Source organism: Phymastichus coffea, unplaced genomic scaffold (genome assembly GCF_024137745.1).
Source record: "Phymastichus coffea isolate CEN01 unplaced genomic scaffold, Cenicafe_Pcof_1.1 PCOF00001, whole genome shotgun sequence".
Taxonomy (NCBI): domain Eukaryota; kingdom Metazoa; phylum Arthropoda; class Insecta; order Hymenoptera; family Eulophidae; genus Phymastichus; species Phymastichus coffea.
In genome coordinates this window covers 16,640,472-16,655,849 of record NW_026706812.1, presented here as the reverse complement: position 1 = coordinate 16,655,849, position 15,378 = coordinate 16,640,472, and the positions used below count along the sequence as shown (strand labels likewise).

At 31.7% G+C, this 15,378-nt stretch overlaps 4 protein-coding genes across 5 annotated transcripts; 2 read left to right on the top strand and 2 right to left on the bottom strand.

Annotated features, from left to right (window-relative positions):
* Nucleotides 1-7,354: 7,354 nt before the first annotated feature.
* On the top strand, nucleotides 7,355-10,346 carry LOC131662956 (acetyl-CoA acetyltransferase, cytosolic). The gene is made up of 8 exons (XM_058933334.1): nucleotides 7,355-7,517; nucleotides 7,894-8,015; nucleotides 8,092-8,204; nucleotides 8,471-8,670; nucleotides 8,748-8,977; nucleotides 9,059-9,247; nucleotides 9,401-9,563; nucleotides 9,636-10,346. Exons 1-8 carry the CDS (start codon nucleotides 7,466-7,468, stop codon nucleotides 9,752-9,754), a joined length of 1,188 nt encoding a protein of 395 aa, XP_058789317.1. The 5' UTR covers nucleotides 7,355-7,465; the 3' UTR covers nucleotides 9,755-10,346.
* Nucleotides 10,347-10,459: 113 nt separating this feature from the next.
* LOC131663595 (U7 snRNA-associated Sm-like protein LSm10) lies at nucleotides 10,460-13,166 on the bottom strand. Its single transcript, XM_058934472.1, has 3 exons — nucleotides 12,844-13,166; nucleotides 12,658-12,775; nucleotides 10,460-10,771 (listed from the first exon to the last, which is right to left on the bottom strand). Exons 1-3 carry the CDS (start codon nucleotides 12,987-12,989, stop codon nucleotides 10,577-10,579), a joined length of 459 nt encoding a protein of 152 aa, XP_058790455.1. The 5' UTR covers nucleotides 12,990-13,166; the 3' UTR covers nucleotides 10,460-10,576.
* Nucleotides 10,824-12,494, bottom strand: LOC131675372 (5'-nucleotidase domain-containing protein 1). The gene has a single exon (XM_058954588.1). The coding sequence runs from the start codon at nucleotides 12,261-12,263 to the stop codon at nucleotides 10,944-10,946; it is 1,320 nt and encodes a 439-aa protein (XP_058810571.1). The 5' UTR covers nucleotides 12,264-12,494; the 3' UTR covers nucleotides 10,824-10,943.
* Nucleotides 12,843-14,587, top strand: LOC131664279 (protein UXT homolog). Of its 2 annotated transcripts, none has more exons than XM_058936479.1 (2): nucleotides 12,843-12,977; nucleotides 13,742-14,587. In XM_058936479.1, the coding sequence occupies exon 2, from the start codon at nucleotides 13,757-13,759 to the stop codon at nucleotides 14,192-14,194; it is 438 nt and encodes a 145-aa protein (XP_058792462.1). In that variant the 5' UTR covers nucleotides 12,843-12,977; nucleotides 13,742-13,756; the 3' UTR covers nucleotides 14,195-14,587. The 2 variants fall into 2 exon arrangements, with proteins under 2 accessions (XP_058792462.1, XP_058791642.1); XM_058935659.1 differs by lacking the exon at nucleotides 12,843-12,977 and adding an exon at nucleotides 13,351-13,410.
* The last annotated feature ends 791 nt before the right edge of the window (nucleotides 14,588-15,378 follow it).

The window sequence follows — 15,378 nt, the reverse complement described above, 5'->3', positions numbered from 1 at the left end:
TAGCATTTAAATTTAATCTCGGCGTATGTAAATGGCGAAATCCTGAGAGATAATTTATAATAATTGAGTGAAAATCTAAGTCGTTATTTCTTCATTTATATTAAAAAAAAATTATCATTTGTAATTCTCGATGGCAGTACTTGACTTCGAAAAACAAAATCAAATGTCAAGTACAAGCGATGTGACGTGGACGAAGTTCACGAGGTCACCGACCATCGGAAAATTCGGATTAACCAGGTTTCTGTGGATACAATAGGGTGAAACTCCTACACTTCCGTATTTCCCCCACGAGAATATTCAAATGATTTGGCCCCTCCCAAATCAATGCGATCGCTCGAGCGCACACTCTCTCGCTCTCAACGTTCCAATTACGTACGGCACACCTTTATTATTAGCGAAACGCGCTGGGAGTGGAAAGGCTCTTTTCAGTGGAATTACTTTTCGGCCGAACACGCCATAGGTATCGAACGACACTTTGCCCCGGACAGGTGCTACGTTTCGCGAGTGTCATACCATTGTCTGGCAACAAGTACAATTTTTGGTGATCGCTTCGCTAAGCCGAACCGTACACTGCGCCCGCTATCATTTTCGTCTCGATAAATGTTCGCGCTTTGCGTTTCAAGTCTTGATTTACCCATCCTATTCATTCGTCTATTCCTATCTTTCGCGCTCCTCAAATTTCAACACCGTATCATCAGCGTGACAAGAGAGGTCGATCTTCGATTAAATTGTTTGAGATTTTTATATAAATCGTATTTTCAATAACTTGTTTAATCAAGACATTCATGTGCAAGTCTTACGTCGTATGTTGAACAGTGTAGACGTTTCTACTGAGAACTCCGAAATCTTAGAGTTTACAAATACACGTGTGATAGGCATTGTGCTTATACTTTTATTGAGCAGTGGTTTATCAGCTTATATTAGAACAGTGAACTGAAGGCAAGAAAAAAGGAAAAGATGTTTCACGACACACAAGAAACAAAAGCCATGAGAGACTCCGTCTCTTAAACTAAAATCACGGATACATACATTCTTATGTATGTATGTATTTTTTCAGTAAGAAAAATTATTGTCACAAGACTAATTTTTATCAAGTTTTAGAGAGAATCTTGAATGAAATGAAATCGTAAACTAGCTTCTCTTCTTATTTGTTTCACTATGGCGCAAAAAATCGCAAAACTATCATATTGAAAGTTTTCTATTGGAACGCTCGAAACATTATTCAATGATAGACGAAGCTCAGGAAAATCTTAAACGATATCGATATTTTTATTGAGTCTCAGCTTAACGCTAACATATACGCTTTCAAATTGCTGGCTTCACTACTTTCAGAGAAAAACCGTGAAAATTATCGCAGCTGTGGTATACTATATGTAGTCATAATGAATTTATCATTTCAAGAAATTCATTGAGTCACGATACAAAATGAAAAAATTTGCCATAAAACAGACAAAACTGAGGAAAGATTTGAGTATAACATCGACGAAAAAAATCTTATAAAACAATAATTCTGTCACTCATTCTGACAAAAGTTCAGGTGAAAAATCTAATATCGACTTGACAATTTGTACCATGTCTTTGTTTGACAAAATAAATGTTATAGTCGAAGACGAAACGTTCGGTTCTGACCATTATCCAATCACTATATTAAAATAGATACTACGAATATGCGTATGAAGAGATATTTTTAAATTGAAATCTGTCAAAACAGATTGGCCGTAATTTCAACAGGATGAATTATATTCAAGCTTTGACGCCGATTTTCTTACTTATGATTATGATAAACTGTCGCCGGCGAATAAATATGACTTATTTATTCGGATCGTTTCTGAGATCATCAAAAAAGTCACACCTCACAATAGTAAGTTCTCTAAATGCAATATTTTAAATACTGCACTTTGGTGAGATACGGGCTATGGCAAAATCAAGAGGCTCAGGAAGGCTTCCTTTAAATATATCTTGTGTACGGAATAAACTTCTTAAAAATAATTGGTACAAAACGAACAATACTAGCAAAACTGATTTTGAAAATAACAAATTGAAGAGCATCATTTGTCTAGAAAAACTACAGCATGGGTCTGTATTAATTCCAATTATCTCTCGCTGTCAAAGAACAATCAATCGTGTACTTGACTCCCGTAGCAACTCGACATCTCCTGACTTAGATGGTATTGATTATGAAGTACTCAAAGCTATTGTTAATTAAATACAAACTGAAACTTTTTGACATATATAATGCAATATCGAGATAGCGATTTTCCCGAAATCTGGAAACGCTCGTTTATATAAATAAGATATAATAAGTGATTGAAACGGGTTTAGATCTATAGCCTTTAACTCTTGTACTTGCAAAGTCTTTGAAGCTCTAATCACAAAACAGATTAGAGTGGTAGTTGAAGGATAATAACCTTCTTCCTGCTTCTCAATCTGGATTTCGTAAAGGTAGATCATGCAACGATAATACAACACTGCTAACATATACTTAACTGATGAAGCTTTATCTCGTAAAGACGAAGTCATTACTACCTTTCTTCATGTATCGGATGCATTTAATAATGTTATAGCGATTGTATTGCTAGACTAAAAAATAATAAAATTTTCTAAATTTCTCATAATTGAACGCCTGCTACGAACATATATAGAAAGTTATGAAAAACTTATGACTCATGGTAATACCCTTACATCTAAAGATATTTAAAGAGACGGCGTGACAACAGTAGAGTCGCCCACTGATACAAGATAATACGAAACTTTTAGGCAACAGATACGTACTCAAAGCAATGTCCAATAAAAAAAATTCAATGTACGAACACATAATGTATCATAAACCCAACAAAAACAAGTATAAGCACTTATTTCTTAGTTTTATCACAAATATTTCCGTCTTGACTGAATCTATATAACTGTGCATTACAATTATTCCCCTTAAGTTTGATTTTAAACCTAGAAATAGCATGAAAAATAATAAAATTCCAAAATAGTGTTCAATTCTTTTTTGAGTGCTAACTGTAACTTTCCTATTTACATACTGATAGTAGTAATAGTGTCTTGACAGAACTCCCGTTATAAAACTCGCAATACTTTAAAGTATAGATAAGAATACGTCGATCATTAAGTGGAAGCCGTAGCCATAAATGATGCTATGGACATTGCTGTAGAAATTAACAAATCTAATGTTCTCATTTTCTCTAACTCATAAAGTTTTCTGGAATCTCTAGCTTCAAACCCATGGTTACGTATTACAAATTAAACAAATATATGAAACGTTTCAAGCATAATACCCCACTTCTTAAGACCCAGCTATACACTTCTATAGCATACTCAAATATATATAGTAAATAAGGAAAATTTGGCTCGACGTACCTTCCTACTTTTTTGGAAACTACTGATCCTTGATACTCAAAAATTTTTTTATCCATAAATGACCATACCTAGATTCTGGAGCGTTTCGTGAGGCCGTTTATTAAAAAAATTAATAGAGTCAACGATGATTTCCAGCTGTCACGTGTGTTTATGTTTACTTCTAAAACAAAATATCAACACACATCATAACCAAAGAGTAATGCTCCAAGCATGAATAATAATTTACGTTCGTATGCGTAATGGATTCGTGCACTATACTGGTTTGATAACGTAGCCACTAGGACTGATATGGCATGGAAATTGTATGATTATACGATCAGAAGTTATTTGCGATATTAATGCACGGAAAATACATAATTCGGATTTTACATCAAATCTGATTCTTGCACTCATTTACTCAATGAAATTTGTCCGAGTAGTTCAGTAAAGAGTAAGGTTGCAGTGTTACTTTTTGGTTATGACGTATGTTGATATTTTATTCTGGAAGTAAATATAAACACACATGACAGCTGGAAATCATCGTTGATTTTATTAATTTTTTTTTTAATAAACGACCGCACGGAACGCTTCAGAACTGGTTCGGCAGAATCTAAGTATGGTCATTTATTGGTAAACAAATTTTTGAGTATTAATGATCAGTAGTTTCCAAAAAAGTAGGGAGACAAGTCGAGCATATTTTAGTATGCTACAGAAGCCGAGCCTTAAATAATTTCCATAAGATTTCAGCTCACCTGTGTACTGAAAATCAGAACGCTGATGGTCTCGCCAGAAGAGCTACCGAAAGGAAATCTGTTAACAAAATTCCGCTCTCTGAACTACATTACTGCGTTAAAAAAGCTGCAACGGATTATACAAATGATATTGTCAAGATCCCGGGTAATAGTAAAGAACTTAAATATTTTAGTATTTATTTTAAGGAAAAAAATGCCTAGACAGATAGTATCAATAAATGGAACCAGAGCCAATTATTAATCTATGACTGAATCGTTAGTAAAAATCAACGTTGTTAATACTAGGCAGCTCTATAAATGTGGTACAGAAACCAAAATTCTAAGCTATGTATTCTCGCAATGCAGCTTGTATGATAATCTAAGGCGTTCGCTATTTTAAAAATTATACGAACTTAATTTTAAACTTTTGCTATCTATTAAGTCACTAATTAGAAAAGCAAACATTGTAAGTCGTAATTACATCATTACGCTCCTAAAAAATTGTAATTTAAAAATTTAATGCTAATCCAACATATAAATATAAGCTATTCCTATAGTTCTAGCGAAATAAGCACATATTAGCTTGAAAATTCAATAAACAAAAAGACATTGGTCATTGATGGTGTAGCGTTTGTAATAAATTGTATGAAAACTTGGTTCTTTCCTTTGCGCAAATATCATTATGGTTTTTTTCTCTTCAAAACTTAACGACTGAGCAGTTCCATGTGCGATAAAATAGAATCATGACTTAGACAATTGTCATTGCGGTGTGCACATATGTTGAGCCATCTCATCTAAAAATCACAAATCATACAGAAATATTCTCAATCTGGCTAAGCTGATCAGACTAAATTGTTTATGTTTCAGGGTACAATCAACCAAAGAGAAATGAGTACCATAACAGAAACCGCAAAGTGCATTAATTATTTAGTTTATTAATTATTGCCTAGATTAATACGATGATTGATTGTATTTATTATTCAAATAGACTTCAATTGTATTAAAATATATATCATTATTTATTGATCACATCTAATATTATCATCACATTCTGCAATGGCATTATCCTGGAACTCGACAAATTCGTGCGCTGGACCAGTTTGTCAAAAAAACGAAAAATTGAAACTTGTAATCCTCGCAATATGAAACTGCAATTTCCACATTATACTGAAAGCCAGTGCCACAGATTGACAAACGAAATAAATCAAAATACAAACGGAACACATCAAGAAGTGAATTCATCTTGGTAGATAATAATGCTTATAAATATATTGACTTATATAAAAAATGCTTAGCTGCGTAGTCATGTTTTCGCTTAATTATATATTTATCTAAGATTATACGGAACTTTTAATGAAAAGAAAAATTTCACTATTAAGTAGTATAACGTAACTTATCTGAAAATAAGTTTCAAGAAAATCGAAGGTGTACCTCAGGTCTTCAAACATTGTGCATAGAAATTCGTCAATGACAAAAGCTTAGGGTGCCGCCGTAAGAAACTCTTGCATTGTTTACAGCGCGATCATTAATAGCTTTGAGACTAGCTTGAACATTATAGATTTCTACAATGTTATAGGTTACCGAATGTATGCATCTTCAATACAGCCAAATTCTAAAATTTTGAAGAGAAGGTATATCTACGACTACCTGTCAATCAAATCTGCAGAGAGAGCAAAGTAGCAGCGGTTGGAAGACAAGAAAGTACGAGTAAGGTCTCGCACTATGATCCAGTTGAGAAAGGGTGAAAAACCGGAAGATGCAGCAATGGTCTGCACTTCATCGTAATATTTACGACAAAGCGCTAATGGGATTGGTATCCACACTATAGTACGATTCAGCTGAGAACATCGCCAACGAGTACAGCATTAGTCGGCAAGCACAAGATGAATTTGCAGTGAAGCCGCAATAAAACAACCGCCGCGGCTATTGAGCATAATGAGCGTAGCAGTGTCAACGGTAGTTGAGAAAAGATGAGTACCCAAGACCGAATCCAAACACAGACAATCTCGGCAGATCGAAGCTCAACAGTTTGTCAAGATGCGAGCTAATTTTATTACTCTTTGCAAATATCATTATTAGTAATAGTTGTCGGGGACAGCAATGTGTGACCGGCACGGCGTTCATTAGTTTGTGTATTTGTGAATTTAGCGCTGTCTGAATTGATTGATTAAACGTCAGGGGCGCTGCTGAATTTTTTTTCACTAAACCAACTGTCCCCGATGAAATAAGCCATTTGATTAATCAAATTAAGAATTCAGCAACAAGTGTCGTCATCTTACTGCTATTATATATACCTGCTAGAGAAGAGAGAGGCACTTGAAAGGGGATCGCTTTTACGGAGGAATGAGCAATACCATATCATTTGCTCTTTTTACCCGTGCTACTCTCCCGCTAACCTACTCTACGGTAATCCTTTTCTATATTTTTATAGTAATATTTTGTTTTTCTTATGAATGACAGCTAAAAACTATCGTGGAGCACTTTACAAACTCATTAGTTGAAACTATCTATGAAACTTTGTTAAGCAACGTCATTATGGATTACATAGAATCGAAGCTTTAGAGTTGTCACGTCAACCATTGAAGGCGAACTACGAACAATGTTTTTCGCGTTTATTATCTACATGTTTTACCTATATAGGCTTCAATAAAACATTATGGCTCTATTTTCTAATCTTTTATTGCTTCAGATAAATACAAAAAGCATCTATAAGCAATCCGTAGAATCTGCTTAAATAATTAGAAAAAAATGAGGAATTTGTCGCTGATATACATTGTTGACATGTGTATATCGATAGATAACACTTACATACCATGAAAAGAGAAATTTTACGGAGAAACTTTCCAATTTAATTTCGATTCTGTACACACACGTATATCTATATAATTTTATGACTTTTAAAGTTGTTTATGATGAGTCCAAATCTGTAACAATTATTTTATGGTACGTAAACAATAGCAATAACATATAGTTAGAGCTGGTGAAATAAGAATTGAACAATATAAAGGAAGATTGATCGCGATATTATTGTCCACGTAAATTCGATCACAATTTTTTCCTGTTCTGTTTATTAAATTAATTTGCTCGATGGACGTGGTTGAGCTATGACCAAAGATTTACATGTGGAGAATGTGGAGATATTCTATTGGTGGCATCGTAGCCGAAGAGAATAACGAAAGTGCAATTGGAATTTGAAGAGGGAGGGGCGAGCACGAAACTGAACGCGATACACGGGCACGGTTGAATCTATGAGTCGGCGGGGAGGAGAGTCAAGGAAAGTCGGCTGCTAAATGCTCCCGGCGCGCGACTGCCAACGCAGTCACTTTCTGTCAGGCATTCGATACTTCGTGTTTTTGAACTAGCTTCCTACAGTCTACAAGACCGGCCTCAGCATGTCCGAACCACGAGATGTCCTCATCGTGTCGGCTGTTCGCACGCCCATCGGTAATATCTACCTGTGGTTGACCTTATTCCAACTTTCTCTCACATTTTTCGGCACCTCTCCACACCTGTATATATATATATATATACGTGCCAGGTTACTTTACCACTTGGTGCGCATTTTTTCCTGTACGCATTTCACACATTGACCATTGCCAATCTCTATAGACATTACAATATTTTTTATTCCAAAAATATCCCCTCAAACCAACAATCTTACTGACAATCAATCAAATTTCAGTGTCACTTGTTATGTTCCATCAGCTTGAAACTTCAATGTAAAAGTACTTATACTTTTTAAATTAAATTAAATTAGGCTCAATTACTTTCTTATCGTCTGTTAAAGTTATTCTAAAATCAGATTAAAATGTCTTTTTAGGCTCTTTTTGTGGATCATTATCATCTCTCAAAGCTTCAGATTTGGGCAGTGTTGTCATCAAAGAAAGCTTATCAAGAGCTGATTTGAAATCCACTGATGTCTCCAATGTGATATTAGGCCAAGTAACTGTTTCATTGTATCTACTAATACTTGGAAAAATTGTTATACATAAATAATTTTCTTTTATTCCATTGTTAGGCATTGACTGCAGCACAAGGACAAAATCCAGCCAGGCAAGCTGCCATCAAAGCCGGTCTTCCAATCACTGTTCCAGCTTATCTTGTCAATATGTTATGTGGATCTGGCCTCAAGTATGAGCCCAATTTTAATTTCAAAAAGCTTTGTATTGGCTTGTACATTATTCATATTGCACCAATAATGAATTTGAAGAGTACACGCATACTCGTTGGAATTTACTGAGTCAAAAAACTTTTAAAGCCTTTCAAATAGCTTTCTCGTTTATTCTATAGATCAATTAATTAAGGTTTTCTTTATTTCATCAGCTAAATCAATTTTCAAGGCTGTAATGATTTAAGTTTTGTAAAAACAGGTAGAATAATAGATTTTATGTTTACAGATCTATCACTAATGCTTATTTATCTATTAAATCTGGAGAGAGTGAAGTAGTAGTGGCTGGTGGACAAGAAAGTATGAGCCAAGCACCTCATGCTATTCATCTTAGGAATGGGGTGAAAATGGGCGATGGCACTATGATGGACACAATGATTATTGATGGACTAACAGATGCATTTGAAAGTATCCACATGGGTGTTACAGGTACTCAATGTGACACATTTTTTTATAAATTTGTTGTATTATTGTATTAGGCAAAACTAACATACAATCTATTCTAGCCGAAAACATTGCCAAGAAATTTAATATTAGCAGAGAAGAACAAGATGAATATGCTGCAAAATCGCAACAAAAAGCCGAAACCGCCGTAAAAAATGGATACTTTGAAAAAGAAATAGTTCCTGTTCCTGTAACTATAAGGAGAGAAACGACATTTGTGACCAAAGATGAATTCCCAAAAGCCGGCACAACAGTTGAAGGTCTTGGCAAGTTGAGACCTGTTTTTATCAAAGTAATTTATTATCTTCCTTCGTTACAATAATAATCATTTATTTTTATTAAATCAGTATTTTGCAACTTTTATTTATCTTAGACTGAAGGCACAGTTACTGCTGGAAATGCATCAGGAATCAACGACGGGGCAGCCTGCGTTGTTTTGATGTCGAGAGAAGCTGCTACAAATAAAAAAGTTAAGCCGATCGCACGCATTGTTGCCATTGCCGAGTCCGGTGTTGAGCCAAATATTATGGGCACAGGTCCTATTCCTGCTGTTGAGTTAGTTGTAAGTATATTAAGTACATTTATAATTCGAAATAATGATATCTCGTTTCAATTATTTGATCTAATTCAAATTTGGATAACTGCTAATTTTTTATAATGGCTTGACTGCATTTCATAAATTAATTCAGACTAATAATTATTGTTTGAATTATAGCTTAAGAAAGCTAAATGGATTAAAGAAGAAGTTGATTTATATGAATTGAATGAAGCATTTGCTGTACAATCGTTAGCTTGCTTACAAGCACTAGGACTTGATCCTAATAAAGTCAATGTAAATGGTGGAGCAATAGCACTAGGTCATCCAATCGGTGCTTCAGGTATGTTACATAATAATTTATTAGTCTATTATAAGAAATTTGTACTAAAATGACAAATTGAAACATATTTAGGTGCAAGAATAGTTGTGACTCTATTATATTTGTTGGAAAGAACTGGAGGAAGAAAAGGTGTTGCTTCATTATGCATAGGTGGAGGAATGGGCATAGCAGTAGCTCTTGAAATAATATAGCAAATAACAATGATATACTATACTGCTAAAAGATATCCATTACCTCAAAATAATGCAGATTATATTATTACGCAATCAGTGCAATGGACTGCAACATAACTGAAAATTATGCTACATTGTAATTAGTATTTGTTTTAACTTTCAATTATTATATTGAAAAATTGTTTAGTAATTTTTTTTTATTTTATACAGTACTTCACTTTTAATTACCTGTGCATAAATTGTTTTATTTTTTTTGTAAGTATTTCAAATTTTCCTGTGACAAAGTGTAGGGTTTCTTTAAAAAATTGTAAATAATTATGGTAACACTTTATGGTACTAATGACTTACAACTGACCAATGTGGTTGACAATACATTAAGAAGGCAAAATATTTTATATCAAATACAACTCCATAATGTATTATATAGTCATACTGAAAAAATACCATATACAATATGATTGTATGAAATACTACTCAGTATGGATGTTATTAATAATGTTCAATTAATTCAAATGCTGTTGCAAACATCTACTGCAGTTATTCAAATTGTTTCATTTATATTTATATGACAGTTATAAAACAATTCTATCTAGGCAACAAATTTGTTATTCAACTCAATGAAATATTTTGAGTACTATTTTTGTAGATTATTGATTGATTCTACAATAGCAATAATTATTTATTTGCAGTTTGGTAAATAAAAAAATGCTATAAATACCTGTGTAGCAAATTTTATGAAATATATACCTTTATTAATAGACTGTACACATATTTTGTGAAATATAGATATTTTTTATATGAAGTGACTATATCAGAATAAAATCTATAACTGAAACTGTATCAGTTTTTAGTACCACTACCACTAGCTTGAGGTTCATTATGCTTCCTATCTTCTAAAATTTTTTTTACAGCTGCTAGTCCCTCAGCTTGATTTCTAGTTATTCTTTTAGATCTTAATGAATGTGTTGGTATATTTTTGACTGGTCTACGAGATACTTTTTCCAACTGTTCTTTGATTGAAGGTAATATTCGTATCTGAAATCAGTAAGATACAAAGAAGAAGAATTTAAAAACAATTATAAATATGTCAACGATTCAAGTTCTTTTTGTTTAGGTATAAAGATATTTTCAATCTTTATTTACAATTTGAGTATTTCATAAAATATTCTAGAAAACATTTTCAATTTTATAAATACAATTGCTTCAATTATAATTGCAAGCTGGAAGTTGTGGTAGGTTTGGCTGGATAATAACCATTTAATGCTTTGTCATTGTTTTCTTGAGTAAAACACTCTATTGGTTCATCTAAGTATTTATCAACAACAACTTCCAAATCTGGAATGCATATTTTTGAATTTTTTTTAATAATATTATTCCAAAAAGAGTCCTTGTAACCATTAGAATCTTGTAATGTGAAAAAAGATCCCCATACATTAGAGTTTATAATGTCTTTATCTATATGATAAAAGTCATGATTGAGCATTCCTTCTACCAAATGTTCAACTGATATAGCCACAGTATCACACTGAGCTTTGTCATTAGGAGCATATATATCTTGTAACAAATTATCACCTACATAAAGACATTTTGGACTACTTGCTCCTGTAATGTTACAAAAAAATTTCACTAATTCTTGCCAATTTCCTTGATTGTATGTTTCACCAAGCTGAAACTCTTCATTTGTTACAATTTTATTTTCATAATAGTTTTTTAATGAATAAAATGGCCTCTTTTCTGTGAAAAAAGCAGGTTTCTTTGCGTAGCATACAATGATATCAAAGAGGGATTTCCACTCTTTTCCTAATGCATAATTAGTAGTTACCTCAACAAAGTCAGAGTTAGAACCAGTAATAAGAAAAGTTTTTTTATTATTTTCTTTCAAGTTTCTAATCCAAGTCAACACTTTTTCATTGGACTTGTTAATATATTTATCTGGATTTTCTTGTAATGCAGAAAAAAAATGACCAGTATTATTTTGTAAATTTTCTCTAGAGTAAATAAAAACAAAAGCATCTAATATATCTGGCCAAATATTGTAGTCATTCAAAGGTTTTCCATTTTTTTCATCTAAAGTATCAACTACTCTTGCAAATATTAAAACTGCTGGTGTATCAAAAACATCTAGTACTGTCCTTATCTTCAATGATAATGGACCATTCCATGTGATCAATGGATCTTTACTAAATATTTTGCTTATTTCCCACTCTCGATTAGGATAATATTTTTCTATTTCTGCTTTGTTCATCATTTTTGTACCATGACTAGCTAAGTGCACATTACCTTCTGGAGTCAGTTTAAGAATATTGCCCCTTTGAAAATCAAAGAATAAGCCCTTTTGTAAAAAATCAAACTCTCTTACTGTCAAAGGCTTCTTTAAATACTTTGGATCATAACCCTTTTTCTCTATAAGGTAATTGGCTGTCACGTCATAAATAAGCAATAATAAATTTTTTATTTTGTATTGGATAATCGTACTATCTAGGTCAAAACCAATGCAATCATAATCACTAAACTTAAAGTGATTCATATTTTTTAAAAATAATGACCTAGGCTTATTATAAGTAGAATGACTTTTCAATTCAGTAATATACGTCCAAGATCTGATGTTGTTTTCTAGAAGTTTTGCTACAAATGCTTAATAAAATGTTTTATAAGAATAATAAGTAGTCTTTAGAGTAATAAAACTTTTTAGCATTATTTATAATCCTTTCACAGTAAACTTATTAAATTATAAGCATCTTAGTACACAACGAACAACAATTTTCTTTTACTGTTTATTTTCAATTTGTTGAATACAGTTTAGGTTATAAATGCGCAGCTTCTCAAAAACGCCGCTCATCACACACGTGCAAATGCGCATTGTTACCGAATCACGGTTAATAATATAGAAATCAAAAGTTTGTAAAACAATTAATACTCACATGTGCTGGAATGTGAACTTGGCGAATATTTCGAGCTTGAACGAAAAATATTTCATACTTAAAGCTGTCACCCTTTGGATCGGTGAATATGCAATTCTTCATTAAGATATTCATAAAGCTTGGGGCGTAATAAAATGTAAGTTTCGATAAATCCACAAAATAAGATACATTTGATTGTTAGCTTACCCATCAGCTTGTTCAACGGTTCCGTAAATACAAGCCTCATTACGCAGATCAACGGTAGTACGTTCACCTTCAACAGCTTTCAAGAGGATTGCCAAAGTATTGTACAATAAGTGACGCTCCTTTCTATCGGAAAAGTAAGTATTCATGATAAATAAGAATACAGTTAACTTCTCATTAACGTATTAATTCTGTTTGAAAACAAATCGAAATATTTGATCAACTTGATTGATTATTACTAGATCTGATGCTGACAACAGCTGAGAAATGAAATTCACTGTTTGATAGATGTCAGTTATTCAGCATGCTTTTCGCGCTTTTTTGCTTTACGGATCACTTTGTTCTACTGACAGTTCAAATAATAAAGAGGCCTACATATTCGACTGTCGATGCATAAATGATGTATATATATAACATATACATGCATACATGCAATATATATATATATATATATATATATATATATATATATATATATATATATATATATATACACACACTATTATTTTATTATCGCTGTATACAGTTTGCTTATATATTGAACCAGTATTGTACTATGATGAAAAGTTTGTAAGTGTTGCGGAAAATGTCTTATTTATTTTCAAAATGATTTCTTTATTTTATTGTACTTATCCACCTATACATGAAAAATCGTTAAATTCTAATATGTTTATACAACTTTCTTGTTTTATACATAAAAGCATTGATTGTCTTTACCATTGGCACTAATAATTCTGGTTAAATATAATGATATTACACGTGAATTTTATTTTGTTATCCAAATTATACTAGTGAATTATCAAAATTTTCATCTTAAATTATTTTCATTGTGTATCATAACCTTATAAACAAAAAAAACTTGTTGACTGTTGATATTTTGAAATGAATATTCCTGTTACAGCTGTTAATAATAAATATGGAGCTAGATATCCAGGAAAAAATTGGACAATTTGAAATATTTATAAATGATGTTCTAAAGGAAGATTTGGCCCAGTTAGAAAAAAAGTTAGATGAAAAAAATTCAGAAATTGCAGAATTTTTGCAGTTGAAAAGTGTTATCACTACTTTCAAAAATATTGGTGCAGATAAAGATGGTTACAAAACAAAAGTGGACATGGGTAATAATATCTTTGTTCAAGCTCACGTTGAAGATGCGTCTCACATACTCCTTGATGTTGGCTTAGGACATTTTGTTGAATTTACATTGGATGAAGCATTGAGTGTTATAGATGTAAGAATAAAATTGTTTGAAAAACAAGTTGAGAACTTACGAAAGGAAATAGCAAAGACTAATGCACATATTAAATTGCTTTTAATTGGTATTAGAGACTTGCAAGGAATGGATAAAGAATAATAGGTATTTATTTTTAAATTAAAGCCAAATACTGATATAGATTAATACTTGTAAATATAATGTCTCATGTAAAGAATATTATAGTATACAGATTTTTTTGCCCATTAAAATCATTTGCTGATTATTCTCATTAGCTAGATGAGATATTATTTTGAAAAATTAGTATTGTAGTAGAAAATAAATAAATTGGTTAGATTTTTTGATTTCGTCTCTTTAACTGACTAATAAAATATCATATCATTTTTAAAGAAATTCTTTTTTTTAAGAATGAAGTTTAGATCACTTGTAGCACCATTACAGTTATGTGAACTTTTTATTGATTAATACATATATTTTCAATATGAAACAAATTTTATAAAAGAAAAGACTAACTTCAAAATGAAAAATATAAAATGATTGTTAGAAAGAATTTTGGTTGCAAAATAAATTAATTTCACTTAAAAATAATTTGTTGATTGTTGTTTTATTACGCAGTATTTTATCTGGATAAATCTACTTTTATAGAATAATTATTTTCAATTCTTTAGATTTTTACTTATCGTATAGGTTTTTCCCATGATGGATAATAATTCATATTCGATGATAATATTTTTACATTCCTAGGCCTAGTTTATTTATGGAATTCATCAATTAAGTATTAACTTGTCATTTGAAACAAAGTATTTTCTGATAAAAAAATATAATATATATTAATCTAAATTTTCACTTATTTCTCATCTGTACATGTTCAGTTGATTATTTTTAAACAATGCAACAAAACGATTTTCTTGGTTGTCAAAAATTGAATTTGGATATTCAATGATTTTGTATAATATTTTTATAGAAATTATGGAAAATTTTCAAAACATTAAATAGTTCATTATTTAGAAACTCAACTAAGAACGTTATCTACGTTTACATACAAAACAACAGAAGGTAAACTCAAATACTTCTTGAAAAGAAGCGGTCCATGAGCTTTGGCATATCGACTCTCATATATAACACAAGTTAAAAAACGTTGCCAATTCATTGGCAGTTAGCTTCCTCCTCAACATAGTCAATGTATAATTTTTTTATAGATTTCTATTCTATTCCATCTGTAATATTATAATTTCATGTCGTATCATTTTGTCAGGAAGTAAGCGCGTTTTGATTTATTGATATATATATATATATATATATATATATATATATATATATATATA